This window comes from Gymnodraco acuticeps, unplaced genomic scaffold (genome assembly GCF_902827175.1).
Source record: "Gymnodraco acuticeps unplaced genomic scaffold, fGymAcu1.1, whole genome shotgun sequence".
Taxonomy (NCBI): domain Eukaryota; kingdom Metazoa; phylum Chordata; class Actinopteri; order Perciformes; family Bathydraconidae; genus Gymnodraco; species Gymnodraco acuticeps.
Window position 1 is genome coordinate 15,217 of NW_022992201.1, and position 24,264 is coordinate 39,480.

The 24,264-nt window shown below is 41.9% G+C and overlaps 1 protein-coding gene across 1 annotated transcript in view; it reads left to right on the forward strand.

The window, feature by feature from the left end:
• The window catches only part of LOC117539413 (adenylate cyclase type 5-like), a gene marked incomplete at its 5' end in the record, with an annotated part of 43,119 nt that overhangs the window by 12,855 nt on the left and 6,000 nt on the right, over positions 1-24,264 (forward strand). Inside the window, 11 exon segments of the mRNA XM_034205590.1 lie at positions 2,494-2,653; positions 4,825-4,922; positions 5,002-5,089; positions 5,575-5,691; positions 7,163-7,321; positions 13,108-13,292; positions 15,064-15,084; positions 15,346-15,478; positions 17,482-17,745; positions 21,798-22,002; positions 23,795-23,919. Of these exon segments, the coding sequence (XP_034061481.1) occupies positions 2,494-2,653; positions 4,825-4,922; positions 5,002-5,089; positions 5,575-5,691; positions 7,163-7,321; positions 13,108-13,292; positions 15,064-15,084; positions 15,346-15,478; positions 17,482-17,745; positions 21,798-22,002; positions 23,795-23,919 (1,555 nt within the window).

A 24,264-nucleotide genomic window follows, 5' to 3' on the forward strand; every position in this document is an offset into this window, starting at 1 on the left:
GGTCGTTACCAGCGTAAACTAGAGCTGTGTGGGTTGTCCGATAGCCCTTACAGACTGCCTGCAGATGTATGGAAAAACGACCCTCGAAAGTGGCCTTCGTCGATTTTGGCTGCATCTACGTCTAATTTCTGGAAACACCAGGTGAATACCCCACTTGTCACAATAATATTATCATGCCATTGCATTGTGGTATTTTAGAGTTGACTAGATATTGATTAAGGCAATAGACTATGATATTCAGTACAGGAAGCTTAGCAACACCTAGACGGTGTACGGCTAAACCCTTGGCCTGCTTGCACCTCGCGTAAAATGGCGGATACCGGAAGTACGGTGTCGCCCTTGGCCCAATACCCGTATGTGTGTGTGAAAGAATTGGACTGATCGGACGATGCAGCGCATGCATCGTCACATGCATCTGGCTGCTGTCAGACGATCAGCTGTGTGGCGTCATCACAAACGGACGTCGCTTCACGTGACGCTCCGGAGGAAAGGACGTCCCATTGCTCTTAAAACTCATTTCCCTGCTTCTCGTGGTTTCCTTGCGTCCCTCCATGCTTCCCTGGTGGGAGGGACTAGTCGCAGGGAAACGACGCAAGTGAGGGACGCAAGGATTCCATTTAATCGAAGTGAGATGCACCCTGAGTGACTCTGGCGTTATGCTTATCGTAAATGAGAAAAATATATAACATATTTTGACATCAGAGCACTTTCAAATCTCATTTTGCACATCGACAAATACAGAGTCATTCAGTACCAGTTGGTTTTCCCTAATTTCACAAAGTACTGCCCTCGAGATGTACTATTTATCGGTAGCTAAAGATTGTTGGTTTGTCTAGTTGTATGCCAAATGAAGAACTCCTTGAAGTAGTAAATGGGAACAGACTCCCACTCCCATTATCACTGTTAGCAGGACATTAGCTGATAAGTGCCGTTCAAAACAGCGCAGGAGAAATTCAATCAATATAAACGACACTTTGCTGATTCTCTTATTAATCCAAAAAGAAACTGCGGAGTCTTTTGAGAAGGAGGGGAGTCATGATGTTTCAGGTCAATTGCCTCTTTTCACTTAGCTTATGATTAGCTAAATGATAATGCACCTCAGGGTGGAGCGTTAGCCTGATAAATGGTTTGAAGTCGTTCCTACCTTGTGAGAAGAGAATTAGCTTTTTGAGGAGAAAAGTTAAGTTCCAGGACAATCTGAAGAGTGTTTTCACTCCTCCTGAGATTTTAAAGGTCACCTATTATGCAAAATCCTCTTCTTCATGTCTCTTCTACATCAACATGTGTCCCCTCTTCTTCATGTCTCTTCTACATCAACATGTGTCCCCTCTTCTCCATGTCTCTTCTACATCAACATGTGTCCCCTCTTCTTCATGTCTCTTCTACATCAACATGTGTCCCCTCTTCTTCATGTCTCTTCTACATCAACATGTGATTCCCCCTCTTCTTCATGTCTCTTCTACATCAACATGTGTCCCCCTCTTCTCCATGTCTCTTCTACATCGACATGTGTCCCTCTTCTTCATGTCTCTTCTACATCAACATGTGTCCCCTCTTCTTCATGTCTCTTCTACATCAACATGTGTCCCCTCTTCTCCATGTCTCTTCTACATCAACATGTGTCCCCTCTTCTTCATGTCTCTTCTACATCAACATGTGTCCCCTCTTCTTCATGTCTCTTCTACATCAACATGTGTCCCCTCTTCTTCATGTCTCTTCTACATCAACTGTGTCCCCTCTTCTTCATGTCTCTTCTACATCAACATGTGTCCCCCTCTTCTTCATGTCTCTTCTTCATCAACATGTGTCCCCTCTTCTTCATGTCTCTTCTACATCAACATGTGTCCCCCTCTCTTCATGTCTCTTCTCACATCAACACGTGTCCCCTCTTCTTCATGTCTCTTCTACATCAACATGTGTCCCCTCTTCTTCATGTCTCTTCTACATCAACATGTGTCCCCTCTTCTTCACGTCTCTTCTACATCACATGTGTCCCCTCTTCTTCATGTCTCTTCTACATCAACACGTGTCCCCTCTTCTTCATGTCTCTTCTACATCAACATGTGTCCCCTCTTCTTCATGTCTCTTCTACATCAACATGTGTCCCCTCTTCTTCATGTCTCTTCTAAATCAACATGTGTCCCCTCTTCTTCATGTCTCTTCTTCCTCAACATGTGTCCCTCTTCTTCATGTCTCTTCTACATCAACATGTGTCCCCTCTTCTTCATGTCTCTTCTACATCAACATGTGTCCCCTCTTCTTCATGTCTCTTCTACATCAACATGTGTCCTCTCTTCTTCATGTGTCTCTTCTTCAGCACTTTGGAAACAGGGCTGAAACAGAGGGGATTATGGGTAATGCTGCAATGATCTGTTTGGTGTTTCAGCCAATCAGAGACATGTTCTGTATATATCTGAGACCTGTGATATATTGATGAAAAACAGTATAATAGGAGAGCTTTAATGTCACCTGGTCTCATCTTGTGTCCTTCAGGCATTTCAATTTCAGAAACACACAAGAAAACCTGAACCCAGAGGACGAGGTGGACGAGTTCCTGGGCCGCGCCATCGACGCCCGCAGCATCGACCGCCTGCGCTCCGAACACGTCAAGAAGTTCCTGCTCACCTTCAGAGAGCCCGACCTGGAGAAGAAGGTAAGGACACACACACACACACACACACACACACACACACACACACACACACACACACACCACACACACACACACACGCACACACACACACACACACACACACACACACACACTGTAAATAAAAGAGAGCACATAATTGGCCGTGACAAGCAATCTTCCCCGTGCAAAAAGCTCTTCCACCGCCGCTCGCTTTTCTCTGTCCCTCGAGGAAGTCAGTCAAAGTGTGTAACAGAGGAACGGGGGTTTAAAGAGGGAAGAGACGCTGCTAAAGGGAAAAGGAAGTGAAATATTTCAGACAGTGAAGGACAGGCTGAGATGAAAGGTCAGAGCTCGGCTCGCTGCAAACAAGTTTTGAGGAGAAGGAGAAGGAGGAGAAGTGTTTTCACATTTCAAACAGAGGAGGATATGAAAGTTAAAAAGGCCTTATTCTGCTTTTTGGGGGTTTTCTCTTTCCTGTAGCAGTTATTTAGGATTGTGAACAAGCACATGGTCTGCAAAGGCTAAAAGGAGTTTGTCTCCCACATTAAAGCATTACAGACATGTCCCGGTAGAGACACTAAATACTAATATGAACCTGAACATGATCAAGACGTCCCCTAAAGCAGGGGTTCTCAAACTTTTTGTTTATGCGGACCACTTTTTATTAAGAAGGATTTTCGCCGACCACCTCATATGCAAACCGTACAAATAAGTACATATATAAACGTTGTGCCAGATTCCAAGATGGACGGCTCTCGTTAGCCAGTGTCTCGTAGCACAGAACGCATACTGGCAAAGGCTCACCTTCAGTGCCTGTGTAGGTCAATCCCACTTCCAAGTAGTTCCCATTGTATTTTCTCTTAATCTTCCCTTTCTTTATTTTTCTCTGTGGAATCTGGCTTGGAGACAGGGGTGCACATCACTCTCTCAGCGAGGTACTCAGATGAGTACCTGGAGTCAGTGTTTGGTACTCCAACTTCTGACTCCACTCAAAAGTTATTTGATGAAGCCCTCTGTATCGCGAACGTCAACGGAGGGGGGGGGGTGGAGCGGTGCTAGTAGAGTACTTCAGGAAAGTCGACGGGGGGGGGCTAGTGGAGTGCTTCGTGACTACAGAGTGTGAACGTTGTGATCAGCTGTTTTAGCGCAGTTCTCCTGTGAAGGGGGCGGGGGGGGGGGGGGAGTCTCCCTCCGCAGCCGGTTGGCGTAGTTTTGGCACAATTCCGTTGTACAGACCGACGTTAACAGCAGCCCTGTCTGTGCACACGGAGACCGACTCTGTCGTCCGGTGATCTAACCGCCTTCTGGAATAGCTTCACAAGTACGTCGGGACGCAATGCGCTTTGTGACACAAGTGACGGTACGCATTTCAGATTGTTGCCGCGCATGCGTACCAGTTATGTGCACCCCTGCTTATAGATGCCTCCGACTCACTCTCATTATCTTCATTAACGGTAACCTCTTTTATCTTCAGAGAACCTGATGCTAGCCACCGATCCATGTTTGTGGTTTTGCACAAGCACACGTAACCATGGGTAACCATTGGTGAAATTAAGTGTTGTCCATAATTAACAATAACAAATATCTGCGTTTTAACACTACATTTATATATGTACTTATTTTTACAGTTTGCATATGAGGTGGTCCGCGTTTGAGAACCGCTGCCCTAAAGTATTCCAACATACTTAAAACCTGCACTGACCTCACTCTTTCTCTCATGGTGCAAAAACATTGATATTAAGCAACCAGTCATGCCAACATTAATTACACAGCTTTTCAATTGAAATGTATTGTAATATAATATTTTAACTGTACTATATACTATTTTATTGACCTGTACTTTAATCTGCTTTATAATGGTTTGTGTGATAGAGATTATGCAATGTTATTAGTGTGTGTTAATTGTTGTGGACCTGCCGAGTGCAGATGGAAATGTGCTATTAGCTAAATTCTGGCATAACCCATCTCTTCTCTTTTCTGAGATGAATGTATTTGTATGCATGGTCAAATAAATAAATCAAATAACCATCTGTTCCTGCTCTGACCTACCAAAGCCTTTTCATACACATTTGCACATGTCATGGCTTTATTTGACTGAGCTTTCAAAGAGACGAATGGGCTTTGCTTTCAGAGGGACACGTTTGAAATACATAGATGATTTAATGTTAAAATCCCCCCCCCCGCCCCCTCAGTACTCCAAACAGGTAGACTCCAGGTTCGGGGCGTACGTTGCCTGCGCCTCCCTCGTCTTCCTCTTCATCTGCTTCATCCAGATCGTCATCGTGCCATCGTGAGTCATCTCTTTGAAATACTACACCATAAAATGCATAATAAATACACGTATAGAAGGACATTCTCCCCGTGTGCAGCTCCAGTCTGATGATCGGCTTCTTCACCACCGGCCTCGTCATCCTCACCGCCGTCATGTTCGTCTCCACCGTGTACTGCTGCTTCGGGGTGAGTGTCCTCTGGTTGATTCTAGATAATGGCAGCCATGTATACATTTAAACGCAACGGGCTCTTGACCTCATAGCAAGTTCTTTCAGATAAGAGTTTCTAACTAAGTTCCTTATTGCTGAGTGCAGATGGCACCACTCACGATTCAGAATTACACATCTCATAACCCCTTCTCACCAAAGGGCAGAGCTTTAATATACATATTTGGGAAACGGTATTTCGATCTCTCTGTACACACAAACTGAAAGATTGACAATAAAGTTGACTTGACTTCAATGAGAAGGTGTTATAGTTTTAGGTCAGCTTGTTGGTGTGTCTCTACAGTACAGTAGAAATGGATATGATCAGTCTTCTGTGAGATTGTGCAAAGATCTTTCTGCCATTGTTAGCAAACAATTTGAAACATAGAGAAGCGTAATGCAATACATGTTTTAATTTGTATCTTATCCTTCCTGCTCTCTCTCCCCCCCCCCCCCTGCTCTCAGCTGTTCCCTGTCCCTCTGCAGACGCTCTCTAAGAGGATTGTGCAGTCCAGACTGAACAGCACCCTGGTGGGCGTCTTCACCATCATCATCGTCTTTCTTTCTGCCTTCATCAATATTGTAAGTTAAGACCATTAAAGGTCACCTATGATGCAAAATCCACTTCTTCACGTCTCTTCTACATCACCATGTGTCCCCTCTTCTTCATGTCGTCGTTCTACATCAACTATGTGTCACCCTCTTCTTCATGAATCTCTTCTACATCAACATGTGTCCCCATCTTCTCATGTCTCTTCTACATCAACATGTGTCCCCTCTTCTTCATGTCTCTTCTACATCAACATGTGTCCCTCTTCTTCATGTCTCTTCTACATCAACATGTTCCCTCTTCTTCATGTCTCTTCTACATCAACATGTGTCCCTCTTCTTCATGTCTCTTCTACATCAACATGTGTCCCCTCTTCTTCATGTCTCTTCTACATCAACATGTGTCCCCTCTTCTTCATGTCTCTTCTACATCAACATGTGTCCCCTCTTCTTCATGTCTCTTCTACATCAACATGTGGTCCCCTCTTCTCATGTCTCTTCTACATCAACATGTGTCCCCTCTCTTCATGTCTCTTCTACATCAAACATGTGTCCCCTCTTCTTCATGTCTCTTCTACATCACATGTGTCCCCCTTCATGTCTCTTCTACATCAACATGTGTCCCCTCTTCTTCCATGTCTCTTCTACATCAACATGTGTCCACTCTTCTTCATGTCTCTTCTTCATCAACATGTGTCCCCTCTTCTTCATGTCTCTTCTACATCAACATGTGTCCCCTCTTCTTCATGTCTCTTCTACATCAACATGTGTCCCCCTCTTCTTCATGTCTCTTCTACATCAACATGTGTCCCCTCTTCTTCATGTCTCTTCTACATCAACATGTGTCCCCTCTCTTCCATGTCTCTTCTACATCAACATGTGTCCCCTCTTCTTCATGTCTCTTCTACATCAACATGTGTCCCCTCTTCTTCATGTCTCTTCTACATCAACATGTGTCCCCTCTTCTTCATGTCTCTTCTACATCAACATGTGTCCCCTCTTCTATGTCCTTCTACATCAACATGTGTCCCCTCTGTGGAAAGAGACTCTGAAAGTTTCAGGAACAAAGATTCTCTCTCTTTTTGATCCATTTCTATAAAAACCTGTCTGAAAATGAGCTGATCAGATTTTGGCCACTTTATGATGTCATAACGATGTTCTGGCTTGAGTAACCAAGGTAACCCCCCCCCCCCCCCCCCCCTTATCACCTGAATCTCCTCCTAGAGCACCATTGAGTTCTTTGTAACCAAATGTCTCTCAGAGGGGCGTGGGGAGGGGCTCCTTATTTTCATCTAAAGTAACAGACAGAGAATCAGCACTTTGGAAACAGGGCTGAAACAGAGGGGATTATGGGTAATGCTGCAATGATCTGTTTGGTGTTTCAGCCAATCAGAGACAAGCTCTGGATATATCTGAGACCTGTGATATATTGATGACAAACAGTATAATAGGAGACCATGGGCCTAAAAACAACTGAACATGTCTCCTCTTGTGCCTGCTTCAGTTCACCTGCAGCAGCCTGGACCTGCGCAGCTACATCCAGGATGAGCTGAGCATCCATCTCTCCGCGGTGAACGCCTGCCACGCTCACCTGCTCAACTACAGCCTGGACGCCCAGCACAAGTCCTTGGGAGAGGACGTCCTCATCTGCAGCTTCCCTGAGGTACAAGACTTCCTTGTCCTCTGTTTCAAGTGCAAGGCTTTATTGTCATTTGTACATAGCTACAGTGTAGATATGGAAATGAAAAAGTTAGGTCACAGGCTCCTCCGGCAGTGCAACACATACAGTATACATGAGAGTAACAAATGCGTCACTTCCGGGCAAAAAGTATGGCTCCGCCCACTTTTGGGGGAAAACAACGCTGTCATTTGAATGGCGGTCAATACAAATTCTGAAGTTTTTGCCAATCCGATCAGAAATGTAAGAAAACCGTGGATTTTTGGATCTTCAGAGAGCCCGATTACGATGGCCAGACAGACAAACAATTACATGAAATCATTGGAAATCGACGATCGGATATGGTTACATATAGCAGTAGGCTATCGATTTTCATAGATGAGAGTAACATCTACGTCACTTTACGGCCCCGCCCACTTTTGGGAGAAACCAACGCTGTCATTTGAATGGCGATCAAGCCTGAAGCCACAGAGCTCTTCTGTTACTGTCCTTTCTTCTTAGAGGAAGTACAGAAACACTGAACTCTGGATTTGTTTTAAGCTGGAGAAATTACAGCCCCGCCTACTGATTTTAATTTAACCATATATCGAGACTGATTGTCGATTTCAAATGATTGAATGTAATTGTTTACCTGACTGGCCATCGTAATCTCTTTGAAGATCAGAAAATCCACGGTTTTCAAACATTTCTGATCGGATTGGCTAAAACTTCAGAATTTGTATTGACCGCCATTCAAATGACAGCGTTGTTTTCCCCCAAAAGTGGGTGGGGCCGTAATTTCCGGCGGGAAAATAGTGAATAGGACACTTCCCTGAGGTACTCCCTTGTTATCTGTGTGTGCATGGGGGTTATTTGCGGACACCTTCAAAGCCCAGTTGTGTAAAATAACTAAGTAGATTTACAATTTTGAGCATTTCCATTTGATGCTACTTTGTACTTCTTCTCCACTACAATTCAGAGGTAGTTTGTGTGCTTTTACTCCACTAGATTTATTTAATACATCTGCATAATGACTACTTTTAGAGTTTATTTAGATGCCATATTTCAAAGCCTTTTCTACTTTTGCTTGAGTAACATTTTGAATGCAGGACTTTTACTTGGAACAGAGTATTCCTCCACTCTGGTACTTCTACTTTTACTCAAGTACAAGGTCTGAGTACTTCTACTTTTACTCAAGTACACGTTCTGAATACTTCAACTTTTACTCAAGTACAAGGTCTGAGTACTTCTACTTTTACTCAAGTACACGTTCTGAATACTTAAACTTTTACTCAAGTACAAGGTCTGAGTACTTCTACTTTACTCAAGTACAAGCTCTGAATACTTCTACTTTTACTCAAGTACAAGATCTGAGTACTTCTACTTTTACTCAAGTACAAGCTCTGAGTACTTCTACTTTTACTCAAGTACAAGATCTGAGTACTTCTACTTTTACTCATGTACAAGATCTGAGTACTTCTACTTTTACTCAAGTTCAAGATCTGAGTACTTCTACTTTTACTCATGTACAAGATCTGAGTACTTCTACTTTTACTCAAGTACAAGATCTGAGTACCTCTACTTTTACTCAAGTACAAGATCTGAGTACTTCTACTTTTACTCAAGTACAAGCTCTGAGTACTTCTACTTTTACTCAAGTACAAGATCTGAGTACTTCTACTTTTACTCAAGTACAAGATCTGAGTACTTCTACTTTTACTCAAGTACAAGCTCTGAGTACTTCTACTTTTACTCAAGTACAAGATCTGAGTACTTCTACTTTTACTCATGTACAAGATCTGAGTACTTCTACTTTTACTCAAGTTCAAGATCTGAGTACTTCTACTTTTACTCATGTACAAGATCTGAGTACTTCTACTTTTACTCAAGTTCAAGATCTGAGTACTTCTACTTTTACTCATGTACAAGATCTGAGTACTTCTACTTTTACTCATGTACAAGATCTGAGTACTTCTACTTTTACTCAAGTACAAGATCTGAGTACTTCTACTTTTACTCAAGTACAAGATCTGAGTACTTCTACTTTTACTCAAGTACAAGCTCTGAGTGCTTCTACTTTTACTCAAGTACAAGATCTGAGTACTTCTACTTTTACTCATGTACAAGATCTGAGTACTTCTACTTTTACTCAAGTACAAGATCTGAGTACTTCTACTTTTACTCAAGTACAAGATCTGAGTACTTCTACTTTTACTCAAGTACAAGATCTGAGTACTTCTACTTTTACTCAAGTACAAGATCTGAGTACTTCTACTTTTACTCAAGTACAAGATCTGAGTACTTCTACTTTTACTCATGTACAAGATCTGAGTACTTCTACTTTTACTCAAGTACAAGATCTGAGTACTTCTACTTTACTCAAGTACAAGATCTGAGTACTTCTACTTTTACTCAAGTACAAGATCTGAGTACTTCTACTTTTACTCAAGTACAAGATCTGAGTACTTCTACTTTTACTTAAGTACAAGCTCTGAGTACTTCTACTTTTACTCATGTACAAGATCTGAGTACTTCTACTTTTACTCAAGTACAAGATCTGAGTACTTCTACTTTTACTCAAGTACAAGATCTGAGTACTTCTACTTTTACTCAAGTACAAGATCTGAGTACTTCTACTTTTACTCAAGTACAAGATCTGAGTACTTCTACTTTTACTCAAGTACAAGATCTGAGTACTTCTACTTTTACTCAAGTACAAGATCTGAGTACTTCTACTTTTACTCAAGTACAAGCTCTGAGTACTTCTACTTTTACTCAAGTACAAGATCTGAGTACTTCTACTTTTACTCAAGTACAAAGATCTGAGTACTTCTACTTTTACTCAAGTACAAGATCTGAGTACTTCTACTTTTACTCAAGTACAAGATCTGAGTACTTCTACTTTTACTCAAGTACAAGATCTGAGTACTTCTACTTTTACTCAAGTACAAGATCTGAGTACTTCTACTTTACTCAAGTACAAGATCTGAGTACTTCTACTTTTACTCAAGTACAAGTTCTGAGTGCTTCTACTTTTACTCAAGTACAAGATCTGAGTACTTCTACTTTTACTCAAGTACAAGATCTGAGTACTTCTCCCACCTCTATCAAAGCCAAAAATAGTCTTCTATTGTCTAGCTGCTTCTAGAGAAGCAGTGAACAGTAGGAGTGAGGAGTGAGGAGGCAAGGGATGCCAAACAGATGCAAGCTTACAGTAGATAGTGGAAACTGAGGTTTTCAAAAAGATCAAACGAGCAACACATTTGTCTGAAGCTGTAAAGCCAAATCATTTTAGCATTCCTGTAATAAATCAGAATTCCTTTGTTAGTCCCACGTCGAAGACATGTACAGCTTTAAGATGGACTTTATTAATCCCCGTGGGGAAATTGTTTCTCTGCATTTGACCCATCCTAGTGTTAGGAGCAGTGGGCTGCCATTTTGAACGGCGCCCGGGGAGCAGTGTGGGACGAACGGTGCCTTGCTCAGGGACACCTCGGTAGCACTTGGTCTTGCCGGGACTTGAACTGGTGACCTTCCAGTTGCCAAGCCAAGTCCCTATCGACTTCGCCACCACCGCCCCTTTACAGCATAAGTGACAGTGCAGAAAATATATACAGAAAGAGTAAGCTAACGTTTTAAATAGAGACAAGCACATCACACAGAATAGAGATAGTTAAACACACATCCATGGTAAAAGAAGTTCAGTCAGACAACTCAAGTGTTCTTAATATGTTTATTAGAGCAGCATATAGTTTGAGTTTGGCGTCGAACTCGGGCCTCATCGCTCCACAGATTTACAAAGAACATTGAGTGATGATTAGATAGAATGCAAAAGACTACATTTCACAAAGCAGGGTTATTGGACAAAATATCAACGTTATGTGTTGTGTTGTATCTGTTGGAAATGAACAGACATTATGCATGCTTCCTTTAGGAATGCTAGCTGTAGGATGCAGCCTTATTAATAAGTGAAATGAGGGTAAATGTTCTTTTATGGTGTGAACATGAGGCGAGGAACTGAACTGTAAAGTGATAGTCTCCTTATTGATTTTCAAAAGATACGTCATTGCAATAAAAAGGACACAATTGCTCAATCTGTCACAGTGGATACTTTAAGATGTCAATGCTTCAGACAAATGATATAATGTTGAACAGCAGCAGAACAAATGGATGCTAAGTGAGGGTGATTTCAGGTACATTAGAAATGCACAGTGAGGTCTGAATGAACAGTTAAGTGGTGAAAATTGCCGGCTTATGGCGTCTTTTATTATTATACGTCTGGATGTAACTCAATCAGCAGAACCGAGTGTCACAGAATATAAATTGTATTTATTTTTATTTTACCTTTATTTAACCAGGATAGGAAAAATCTATTTTTCAAGAGAGTCCTGGCCCAAGAATGGTAACAGCACCGTTACAGACCATTTTAAAACACACAATCACAACACAGTCATACAACAAGTTAGCCAAAGCATTTACAGCCACAGCGGTTTGCTTCAAGGTCATGTAGAGTCGCTTCAAGGTCATGTAGAGTCGCTTCAAGGTCATGTAGAGTCGCTTCAAGGTCATCGAGAGTCGCTTTGAGTTGGTTTAAAGAGGCCAGCTCAATTTGCAGCTGGTTCCAAGCCTCAGGAGCAACGTAACTGAACTTCCCCAGTTACTGACTTTTGGGACAGTTAGAAGAAACAAGTCGTCGGAGCGAAGCCGATAAGATCCTGTGCATTTTCGGTTTATGTAGATCCTTAGATAAGGAGGAAGAGCACCAAGAATAGTCTTGTATGCTTAAAGGGGACCTATCATACAAAATGCACTTTTTTATGTCTTCTCTACATCAACATGTGTCCCCGGTGTGTCAGGGAACTCACGCAGCGTCAGAAAATAAACCCCTCTCTCTTTTCCTCCGTACCCAAATCTCTAAAAACGGGGAACAACGGAGCTGATCCAGATTTGCGTCCGATATGACGTAATATCTGAAATGTGGACCCACGGCCCAATCAGAAACGTTGCTATCAGAAACAATGCCCGACTGTTCTGGACGTAATATGGTCGGTGTTTACATTAGCATCGCTAACACTCAGAGCTAACCTGGACTGGAGGAACTCACCTTGTGGTATAACCAGCAAGAGAGAAAGCCTTTGAGCTCCAGACTGTTTCAGAGAGAATCCTTGATATGGCGTTTCATCACCGCAGTATTTAGTTTAGACAGTAGCTGCCGGGTCCCGCATGAGCTCAGACCCCTCCTCTTTTAAAGCTTTATCCCCAAATCAGCACTTTTGAAACAGGAAGTGAAATAGAGGGATAGGAGGCATGGCTAGAATGGGGGATCTGTTTGGTATTTTGAGCAAAACACTTCATAGACATGTTTTGTATATATTTGTATATATCTGAGACCTATGTTATTGCCTAAAATTAGCACGATAGGTGACCTTTAACACAAAAAGTAAGGAAATGTGTGTTTGGTAGATGATTTCTATGTTGTAACAATGCTTCTTGTCAATACATCTTATACCGTTGCAAAGTTTGGCACTAGCAGAGGAGATTTGTCAAATTTGTCATGGGAGCAACACATACTCAGCTCTGCTACCTCTACCATTGGAAAGGTACGAAAACAGGCTCTCCAACGGTGTAAGATTCATTGCCAAGAAGCATTGTTACCACAAATAAATAATCTACCAAACACACATTCCCTTACTTTTTGTGTTACAGTAAGTTCGTGCCAGTGTTTCTAAAGCGCGATTATAACATATATAAATAACTGCATCCTTCCTAACGCCCTCTCTTCTCTCCGTCAGTACTTCTCCTGCTGCGTGCTGCTCAGCCTGCTGGCCTGCTCCGTCTTCCTGCAGATCAGCAGCATCGGGAAGCTCTTCCTCATGCTCTTCATCGAGCTGCTCTACCTGCTGGTCATGGAGGTTCCCAAAGTCAGTCTGTTCGACAACCAGGACCTGCTGGTGATGGCCAACACCGTCACCATCGTGTAAGTGTATCACTGTAGGGGCGTGTGTGGTTTTTAACGGCTGTTGTGTTTCATATTTGTACAGAATTTATAAAAATAATTATTATAATAAAAATACAAAATATGAATAATGATACAAAATTACAATAATAGTACAAATAATATTTATAATACCAATAATATATTCAATAATATTACAAAACAAAAACATACAATAAAAGTTAAAAAATAATAATAATACAAAACATCAAATTAAAATAATAGTAATTAATAATAATAAATAATATGTCCAATAATATTACATAACAAAACAATATAATGAAAGTAAAACAATAAATAATAATAGTTAAAACAAATACTAATAATGACAACAATAATAATATCAGTAATAATTAGGGCCGGGACTCGATTAAAAAAATTAATCTAATTAATTAGAGGCTTTGTAATTAATTAATCGAAATTAATCGCATTTTTAATCACATATAAATATTTGACCTGAGAACAGTGAGAAGCAATTTTTTCACATGGATTTTAGTATACCATTAGGCGCATTCACACCGCAGTACTTTTCCCACAAAGGTTCATGAGAACTTAGTTCATGAGAACTCTTTGAACCTGGGGGAGGATTAGGCAAATGAAGCCGCTGACGTCACTTCTTCTTCTTCTGCATTGGGTTTACTGGCAGGCCGCAAACCACTTCACGGCGTATACTGCCGCCCAAAGTCCCGGCCGGAAGTCCCCGGAGTTGGGGACTGGCTTCAGTAGAAGCTGCTGGGAGTCCCAGCAGCTTCTACTGAAGCCTTCTGAGTAAATCGCCAGAACGCCGACACCTCCTCATCTCCACCGCTCCCATGTTTTATTTTGTGTTGCCATAAGTTAGTCTCTCTGCGTTTCTGCGCTGGGCTAATGCTAATAATGCTAATGCGAGGATAATAAAATGGCGGCTTCACAAAACTTTTGGGAGTTTTACGGGGCGTGGTTTGCAATCCGCCCAGCCAATCAGAAATATAGCTCTTTTCTCACAAGAGAGCCGTACGAAAGTCCCTGCTCTCTAGCAGCTCTCTGCTCTCTAGCAGGGACTTTCGTGGGGGTAAAAAGGTTCTCATGAACTAATTTTAGTACCGGCTCTTTTTGGTGTGAACGCGATAAAAGAGGCTAACGTCCACGCTAGCTGCTATATGTTTTGCATTGAGGTGATACTTGAGGCTTGATGTGCTGCGGTGGTATGCGAATTCCTTTTTGCATAATTTGCACACAACCGTGCTCTTATCGACGCTTCCATCCGTCCGTTTTTTAAAACAACATTTCCCACTGTTGTTCACTGTGGTTTGTTGTTGTCTGAAGTCATGAACGTTAGTTGGTGCTCCAGTATAATCGGTACGCCTGAAACTCATCCAGTGAGAAACGTTCCGCGGTGCAAAAATAAGTGCGATTAAAATGCGTTAATTTTTTTAACGCGTTAATTTTTGTGTAATTAATTAATCTTAATTAACGCGTTAAAGTCCCGGCCCTAGTAATAATACAAATATTAGTTTTGTTTAAAGGTTAGAGGTTTAAACATATGAGCAAGTATGCACCATGCGTTAAGGTACATGATTCCAGGGAATAAAAAAGGGTTAGTAGGCTGGACAAAAAGTTAACAGATAACCCACACAGTTAAAGCAAGAATACATCCAAAAATAAACTGAAAACTGTAAAATAAGCTTGTTCTCAGCTGGTGTTTTAAAATGTCTAGACTCTCGATGTTTGCCTCACTGATCGTCTCTTCTCTCTGCCCCCCCCCCCCCCACAGCGAGCACATGAATATAACAAGGTGAGACTGATGGCTCCCAAACATCGCCTCTGAGGTCTGATTAAGCTAACAGCATCATTGTCCCTGTGCTGACTCCAATGCTACCATAACTGCTGGCAACCGATGCTAACGCTAATGAGCCAACATTCAGAGGGCAGCTTGCTTTGGTGTCACAGTGTTCTTGCTCAACACCCTTACAGAATAACTTAACACCTGTCTGTTGAGTTGTGCTTAAGCATAAAACATCTCAACATTATGTGTGTGTGTGTGCTCCAACTCCAGCTGCATGATGTACTCCAAGGTTCCTCTGAAGATCATGACCCCGGTGGTCATCACAGTCTTCGTCCTCGCTCTCTATCTTCACGCTCAGCAGGTGGAGTCAACGGCCAGACTCGACTTCCTGTGGAAGCTGCAGGTCAGTGTGTGTGTGTGTGTGTGTGTGTGGTGTGTGTGTGTGTGTGTGTGTGTGTGTGTGTGTGTGTGTGTGTGTGTGTGTGTGTGTGTGTGTGTGTGTGTGTGGTGTGTGTGTGTGTGTGTGTGTGTGTGTGTGTGTGGGTGCTGTGTGTGGTGTGTGTGTGTGTGTGTGTGTGTGTGTGTGTGTGTGTGTGGTGTGTGTGTGTGGTGTGTTGTGTGTGTGTGTGTGTGGTCGTGTGTGTGTGGTGTGGTGTGTGTGGTTGTGTGTGTGTGTGTGGTGGTGAGATTTGTACCAAAACCTTTTTTTTATGTTGCTTTTTTATATATCTTCTTTCCTTTTTTTTACTTCTTTTATTACTTGTATTTATTACTTCAAAACGTTTTTTTTTATTTGTAATATTAATATTTTAATATATTTAGAGATTGATAATAGATGTCCATGTATCAATACAATATTGCCACAGCATATATCTATACGTATGGATTTTCTTATCCCCCCCGCCCATAGTAAGTGCAGCACCCTCATAAAAAGCACCCTCATAAAAAGCACCCTCATAAAGAGTCCTATTATCATATGGGGAGTTAAAATATCTGAATGCATATCCAATAGGGGTGTAACGGTACACGTACCCGTACCGAAATTATTCGGTACGGGCCCTTCGGTTCGGTACAGGTGTGTACCGAAGTGTACCGAACGAATATAACGTTAAACGTAAAAAATTGAGAACGTGAACAACTTTTTGGAAGTAATCTCAGGTGCTGCGTCGCAGCATTCAGAGTAATTTGGTCACATTGGGTTCAACGCGTCATAGAGCGAGCAAGTCATTTCATTGGATGAGAGGCATACTATGAGAGCTGGTCAGAGGGATGCGTTCAAATGTAGTCAGTAATTTGAGAAACTGTCGAAAATTAATGGCGAACGCAGATAAAGTTGAGCTCGAAAATCCTCCAGCATCATTGAAGTCTCCGGTTTGGGAACATTTTGGTTTCGCAGTTACGTACAAGGATGACGGGCAAAGACAGGTGGACCGAACCAAAGCTGTTTGTCGGCATTGTTCAACTAAAATTGGTTACGCGGCTGGCAATACATCAAACTTGCACACTCTTGAAAAGGCATCACCCGAACGTGAATATCACCGGTACCAAAAGAAAAAAGACTGAAGTGCAAACCCAACTCCCGCTAGCATGTAAGCCTCCACCACTCGCAAAAAGATCAGACCGAGCCAAAGCTATTACAAACGCCATATATCCTTATGTTGCCATGTTAGCAAAGCGCTACCTGGCTGTATCTGCTACCTCTGTCCCTAGCGAGAGGGTGTTCTCCACAGCAGGAGACATTGTTAGTGCCAGCAGATCTGCCCTTTCGGCAAGCAATGTGGACAAGTTCATTTTTATTTAAAAAAACATGAAAATACAATGACAAGCAAGTCATAATGTCAAACTGGCTGCTTAGGAACTAGTACAGTTGAAATACAGATTATTTCAGTTCATCGAAAAGCTGCACCTTAATGTTTATTTTATTATATTTTGTATTTATTTGAGTGAATATTCAGTTTAATAATAATTAAAAACCCAAAACTAATAGTTTATATTTTGTGAGTACTAGTACAGTAAAGTTCAAATACAGATTATTTCAGTTCATCGAAATGCTGCACCTTAATGTTTATTTTATTTTGTATTTATTTGAGTGAATACATTATTCACAGTTTAATAATAATAAACAAAATATATATATATATGTTTTGTTCTGTGAAAAAAAATTCTGCTGTACCGAAAACGTACCGAACCGAACCGTGACCAAAAAACCGAGGTACGTACCGAACCGAAATGTTTGTGAACCGTTACACCCCTAATATCCAAGTTATCAATATACAGTATTACACTGAATAATTAACATGTTGTCATCGCTACAGGACGGATCCTTAGGGTTTAACCTCTGGACGCCATGCATATTTGTACCACATTTGAAAAACAATCAATTGAATTACATTTAACCCCGAACAGGCCACGGAGGAGAAGGAGGAGATGGAGGAGCTGCAGGCGTACAACAGGCGTCTGCTCCACAACATCCTGCCCAAAGACGTGGCGGCTCACTTCCTGCAGCGCGAGCGGAGGAACGACGAGCTCTACTACCAGTCCTGTGAGTGCGTGGCCGTCATGTTCGCCTCCATCAGCAACTTCTCCGAGTTCTACGTGGAGCTGGAGGGCAACAACGAGGGGGTGGAGTGTCTGCGGCTGCTCAACGAGATCATCGCAGACTTCGACGAGGTGAGATGGAAACTTATGTGTGTGTGTGTGTGTGAGTCTTAGGGAGTGACAGTTTACCTGAAAACATCCTATAGTGTTCGTTGTAAAAGGATCGGATGTTATCTCTTCTCTGTAAACTGTACTGTTCTGTAGGATAGGCCTTTTTCTTAAAGGTGGGGTAGGTCATTTTGGAGAAACCAGCTCGAGTGCTCTAGAATTTGAAAATACACAGCCGGAACAAATCTTCATCAGACTTCCTTACAGAGCCCCTCCCCACGCCCCTCTGAGAGAGATTTGGTTACAAAGAACTCAATGGTGCTCTAGGAGGAGATTCAGGTGATAAGGGGGGTGGGGGTTACCTTGGTTGCTGATTGGCTAATGGTTACACAAGACAAAACATCGTTATGACATCATAAAGTACAAAATCTGATCAGCTCATTTTCAGACAGGTTTTTATAGAAATTGATCAAAAAGAGAGAGAATCTTTGTTCCTGAAACTTTCAGAGTCTCTTTCCACAGAGGGGACACATGTTGATGTAGAAGAGACATGAAGAAGAGGGGACACATGGTGATGTAGAAGAGACATGAAGAAGAGGGGACACATGTTGATGTAGAAGAGACATGAAGAAGAGGGGACACATGTTGATGTAAGAGACATGGAGAAGAGGGGACCATGTTGATGTAGAAGAGACATGAGAAGAGGGACACATGTTGATGTAGAAGAGACATGAGAAGAGGGGACACATGTTGAAGTAGAAGAGACATGAGAAGAGGGGACACATGTTGATGTAGGAGAGACATGGAGAAGAGGGGACACATGTTGATGTAGAGAGACATGAAGAAGAGGGGACACATTTGATGTAGAAGAGACATGGAGAAGAGGGGACACATGTTGGAGGTAGAAGAGACATGGAGAAGAGGGGACACATGTTGATGTAAGAGAGACATGGAGAAGAGGGGACACATGTTGATGTAGAAGAGACATGAAGAAGAGGGGACACATGTTGATGTAGAAGAGACATGGAGAAGAGGGGACAACATGTTGATTGTAGAAGAGACATGAAGAAGAGGGGACACATGTTATGTAGGAAGAGACATGGAGAAGAGGGGACACATGTTGATGTAGAAGAGACATGAAGAAGAGGGGACACATGTTGATGTAGAAGAGACATGAAGAAGAGGGGACACATGTTGATGTAGAATAGACTAGAAGAAGAGGGGACACATGTTGATGTAGAAGAGACATGGAGAAGAGGGGACATGTTGATGTAGAAGAGACATGAAGAAGAGGGGACACATGTTGATGTAGAAGAGACTAGAAGAAGAGGGGACACATGTTGATGTAGAATAGACTAGAAGAAGAGGGGACACATGTTGATGTAGAAGAGACATGAAGAAGAGGGGACACATGTTGATGTAGAAGAGACTGAAGAAGAGGGGACATGTTAGAAAACATGAAGAAGAGGGGACAAATGTTGATGTAGAAGAGACATGAAGAAGAGGGGACACATGTTGATGTAGAAGAGACAATGAAGAAGAGGGGGACACATGTTGAATGTAGAAGAGACATGGAAGAAGAGGGGAACACATGTTGATGTAGAAGAGACATGGAAGAAGAGGGGACACATGTTGATGTAGAAGAGACATGAGAAGAGGGGACAACATGTTGATGTAGAGAGACAGGAAAAAGGGACACATGTTGATGTAGAAGAGACATGGAAGAAGAGGGGACACATGTTGATGTAGAAGAGACATGAAGAAGAGGGGACACATGTTGATGTAGAAGAGACATGAAGAAGAGGGGACACATGTTGATGTAGAAGAGACATGAAGAAGAGGGAACACATGTTGATGTAGAAGAGATATGAAGAAGAGGGGACACATGTTGATGTAGAAGAGACATGAAGAAGAGGGGAACACATTTGATGTAGAAGAGACATGAAGAAGAGGGGACACATGTTGATGTAGAAGAGACATGAAGAAGAGGGGAACACATGTTGATGTAGAAGAGACATGAAGAGAGGGGACACATGTTTGATGTAGAAGAGACATGAAGAAGAGGGGACACATGTTGAGGGTAGAAGAGACATGAAGAAGAGGGGACACATGTTGATGTAGAAGAGACATGAAGAAGAGGGACACATGTTGATGTAGAAGAGATGATGAAGAGGGGACACATGTTGATGTAGAAGAGACATGAAGAAGAGGGAACACATGTTGATGTAGAAGAGACATGAAGAAGAGGGGACACATGTTGATGTAGAAGAGACATGAAGAAGAGGGGACACATGTTGATGTAGAAGAGACATGAAGAAGAGGGGACACATGTTGATGTAGAAGAGACATGAAGAAGAGGGGACACATTTGATGTAGAAGAGACTATGAGAAGAGGGGACACATGTTGATGTAGAAGAGACATGAAGAAGAGGGGACACATGTTGATGTAGAAGAGACATGAAGAAGAGGGGATACATGTTGATGTAGAAGAGACATGAAAAAGAGGGGACTACATGTTGATGAAGAAGAGACATGAAGAAGAGGGGACACATGTTGATGTAAGAAGAGACATGAAGAAGAGAGGGGACACATGTTGATGTAGAAGAGACATGAAGAAGAGGGGACACATGTTGATGTAGAAGAGACATGAAGAAGAGGGGACACATGTTGATGTAGAAGAGACATGAAGAAGAGGGGACACATGTTGATGTAGAAGAGACATGAAGAAGAGGGGACACATGTTGATGTAGAAGAGACATGAAGAAGAGGGGACACATGTTGATGTAGAAGAGACATGAAGAAGAGGGGACACATGTTGATGTAGAAGAGACATGAAGAAGAGGGGACACATGTTGATGTAGAAGAGACATGAAGAAGAGGGGACACATGTTGATGTAGAAGAGACATGAAGAAGAGGGGACACATGTTGATGTAGAAGAGACATGAAGAAGAGGGGACACATGTTGATGTAGAAGAGACATGAAAAGAGGGGACACAGTGTTGATGTAGAAGAGACATGAAGAAGGGGACACATGTTGATGTAGAAGAGACATGAAGAAGAGGGGACACATGTTGATGTAGAAGAGACATGAAGAAGAGGGGACACATGTTGATGTAGAAGAGACATGAAGAAGAGGGGACACATGTTGATGTAGAAGAGACATGAAGAAGAGGGGACACATGTTGATGTAGAAGAGACATGAGAAGAGGGGACACATGTTGATGTAGAAGAGACATGAGAAGAGGGGACACATGTTGATGTAGAAGAGACATGAGAAGAGGGGACACATGTTGATGTAGAAGAGACATGAAGAAGAGGGGACACATGTTGATGTAGAAGAGACATGAAGAAGAGGGGACACATGTTGATGTAGAAGAGACATGGAAGAAGAGGGGACACGTTGATGTAGAAGAGACATGAAGAAGAGGGGACACATGTTGATGTAGAAGAGACATGAAGAAGAGGGGACACATGTTGATGTAGAAGAGACATGAAGAAGGGGACACATGTTGATGTAGAAGAGACATGAAAAGAGGGGACACATGTTGATGTAGAAGAGACATGGAGAAGAGGGGACACATGTTGATGTAGAAGAGACATGAAGAAGAGGGGACACATGTTGATGTAGAAGAGACATGAAGAAGAGGGGACACATGTTGATGTAGAAGAGACATGAAGAAGAGGGGACACATGTTGATGTAGAAGAGACGTGAAGAAGAGGGGACACATGTTGATGTAGAAGAGACATGAAGAAGAGGGGACACATGTTGATGTAGAAGAGACATGAAGAAGAGGGGACACATGTTTGATGTAGAAGAGACATGAAGAAGAGAGGACACATGTTGATGTAGAAGAGACATGAAGAAGAGGGGACACATGTTTGATGTAGAAGAGACATGAAGAAGAGGGGACACATGTTGATGTAGAAGAGACATGAAGAAGAGGGGACACATGTTGATGTAGAAGAGACATGAAGAAGAGAGGACACATGTTGATGTAGAAGAGACATGAAGAAGTGGATTTTGCATACTAGGTGACCTTTAATATGCCGGCTGTTCCCCTCCTGCACCCTCAGATCATCAGTGAGGATCAGTTCCGTCAGCTGGAGAAGATAAAGACCATCGGCTCCACCTACATGGCGGCCTCCGGCCTCAACGACTCCACCTACGATAAAGTCGGCCGCTCGCACATCCGCGCGCTGGCAGACTACGCCATGAGGCTGATGGACCAGATGAAGTACATCAACGAGCACTCCTTCAACAACTTCAAGATGAAAATAGGTGAGCCGCTGAACAGAGGGAAGGAGCTGAGGGCTTTTCAGTGGAAATACAAATAAGTTAACTGACTCAGGAGGGAAACACCAACACTAGCTTATTTACAAACTGATATACCGTTATGGCTAGGCAATATGTATTATACTTGTGATAGCCCTTCATGGTGAGTCAACATCTTTGGGTCTTTTATCATTAATGACTGTAAATGATCCTGCTTATTACATGGCTACACATTATATAAACCTACGACTTCACTCACAATATCAAAGACTATATTCATATCGCCTTTATTATGAGATTAAAAAACTCAATTTAAACACTGTTTCCAAAGTAAAAAGATTATTCGTTTGTGCATCCAAGTCCAGCTGGTTTGTTGTTAAAGACGAGATATACAGCAGCATGTTAACAGTGACAGCGAAAGACATGCGGAACTCTGGAATGTTCAAATTGACCAATCAGAATCGAGTATTCAACCAAGCCTAGGACTAGATATTGTCTTTGATTTTGAAGTGTTGTCTTTCCTGGTTTTAAAAGATGCAGTTCGCTTCAGGCAGGGGTCTGCAACCTTTTTGACCAAAAGAGCCATGTTGCCCCCTTTTCCAACTATTTGTTTTGTCTGGAGCCGCAAAACATATTTGATAGCTTATGAAGTTGTATTTATTGTTATATCATACACAACAAATACAGTTTTTTTGCATTTATTATTTATTACATTATAGAAAACTGTTTACCTCTAATAAGAAACAAAGAACTCTTATAAGGAGAATTAGAACAAATACACAGGCCTACTTTAAAATAAATCAACACAGCACTTTGGGAGTCCTCTGCACATTTGAAGGGAAACAAATACAATTAAAATTGACCCACTCTGAAATAAATAAAACATAGCTGCACCCTAAAGAGTTTACTGATTGAACTATGACTGAAGATCGTCAGCTGTCTTCCTCTTCCGTGTTTTTCCTCCAACACGTAAAGGCTGCAGCTCCTTTGACAACTTCTCTCCACATATCAAACATCCCGGTAAGCCAGCGTCGTTTGCTGTGAAAGCAGAACTCTAACCACGCAGAATTAAACCCTCTGTGTTCCTCCGATACTTTTATTATATTTAATTTATCCATAGCTCGCTCATCGAGCCGGGGGTCAGGTCATTCACCTGTAAGCAAAGGCGCTGGCGCGGGACCGTAGCAGGATGTGACGCATATTTGAGTTGACCTAATTAAAACCGTTTTGTTTTTTATTCACATGTCACAGTATCACCTCAAAATACAAGAGACGAAACATTTTCAACCGTGCAATAAAATATAAATAGTCCTACAAATACTTTTGTTTTATTTCCTTCTTATTTTTGTCTAAATTCAAGGGAGCCGCGGGTTGCCGACCCCTGGCTTAAGGGATGTGACTGATGGGCTTTACTGGACTGGTAGCCTTTCATTGACTTGCCTTTACCGACTAAATCCTTAATCCATGTTACTGATGACGATTTCTTTAAATAATCAGTGTGTTCATATTTTGTGAAAGCCTCATCGGTCAAGCCGTCAATATCGTCGCAACATCGTTACCAAAGTATTCAGTCAAAAATATGGGTATTTGTTTTTATCTTCAGATCACCCAGCCTTTATAAATGATATACTTATTTTGGGGACTTAAACACTCAATTTAAACAGTTTCCAAAAGTAAACACTTGTAGAATATATTCTCACATTATTCGTTTACACATCCGAGTCCAGCTGGTTTGTTGTGAATGACATACTGTGTCTCGTCTTGTATTTGTTCATTGTATTTTAATTTTCTCTCTCAGGTCTCAACATCGGCCCTGTGGTTGCCGGGGTGATCGGGGCGAGGAAGCCTCAGTACGATATCTGGGGAAACACGGTGAACGTGGCGAGCCGCATGGACAGCACCGGGGTACCGGAGAGGATCCAGGTGAAGTCTCATTTTAAACATGTCACTACACTGATTTCAGAGATATGAAATAAAAGTAAAAACATGCTTTTATCAAATTCTATTCAATTCAAGGCTTTATTGTCATTTTCACATTAGCTACAGTGTGGATATGTCAATGAAGAACGTAGGTCACAGCTTCCTCCAACATATATGTAGGGCATAATAATAATAATAGATTTAATTTGTTAGCGCTTTTACAGGTGCTCAAAGACGCTTTACAGATATAGTGAAGGGAAAAGAAAAGGAAGGAAAAACAAATAAATATATAGTTAAAGTTAAAGTCAAATAATACAAAAACAATCACACATTAAAAGCCAGATTGAA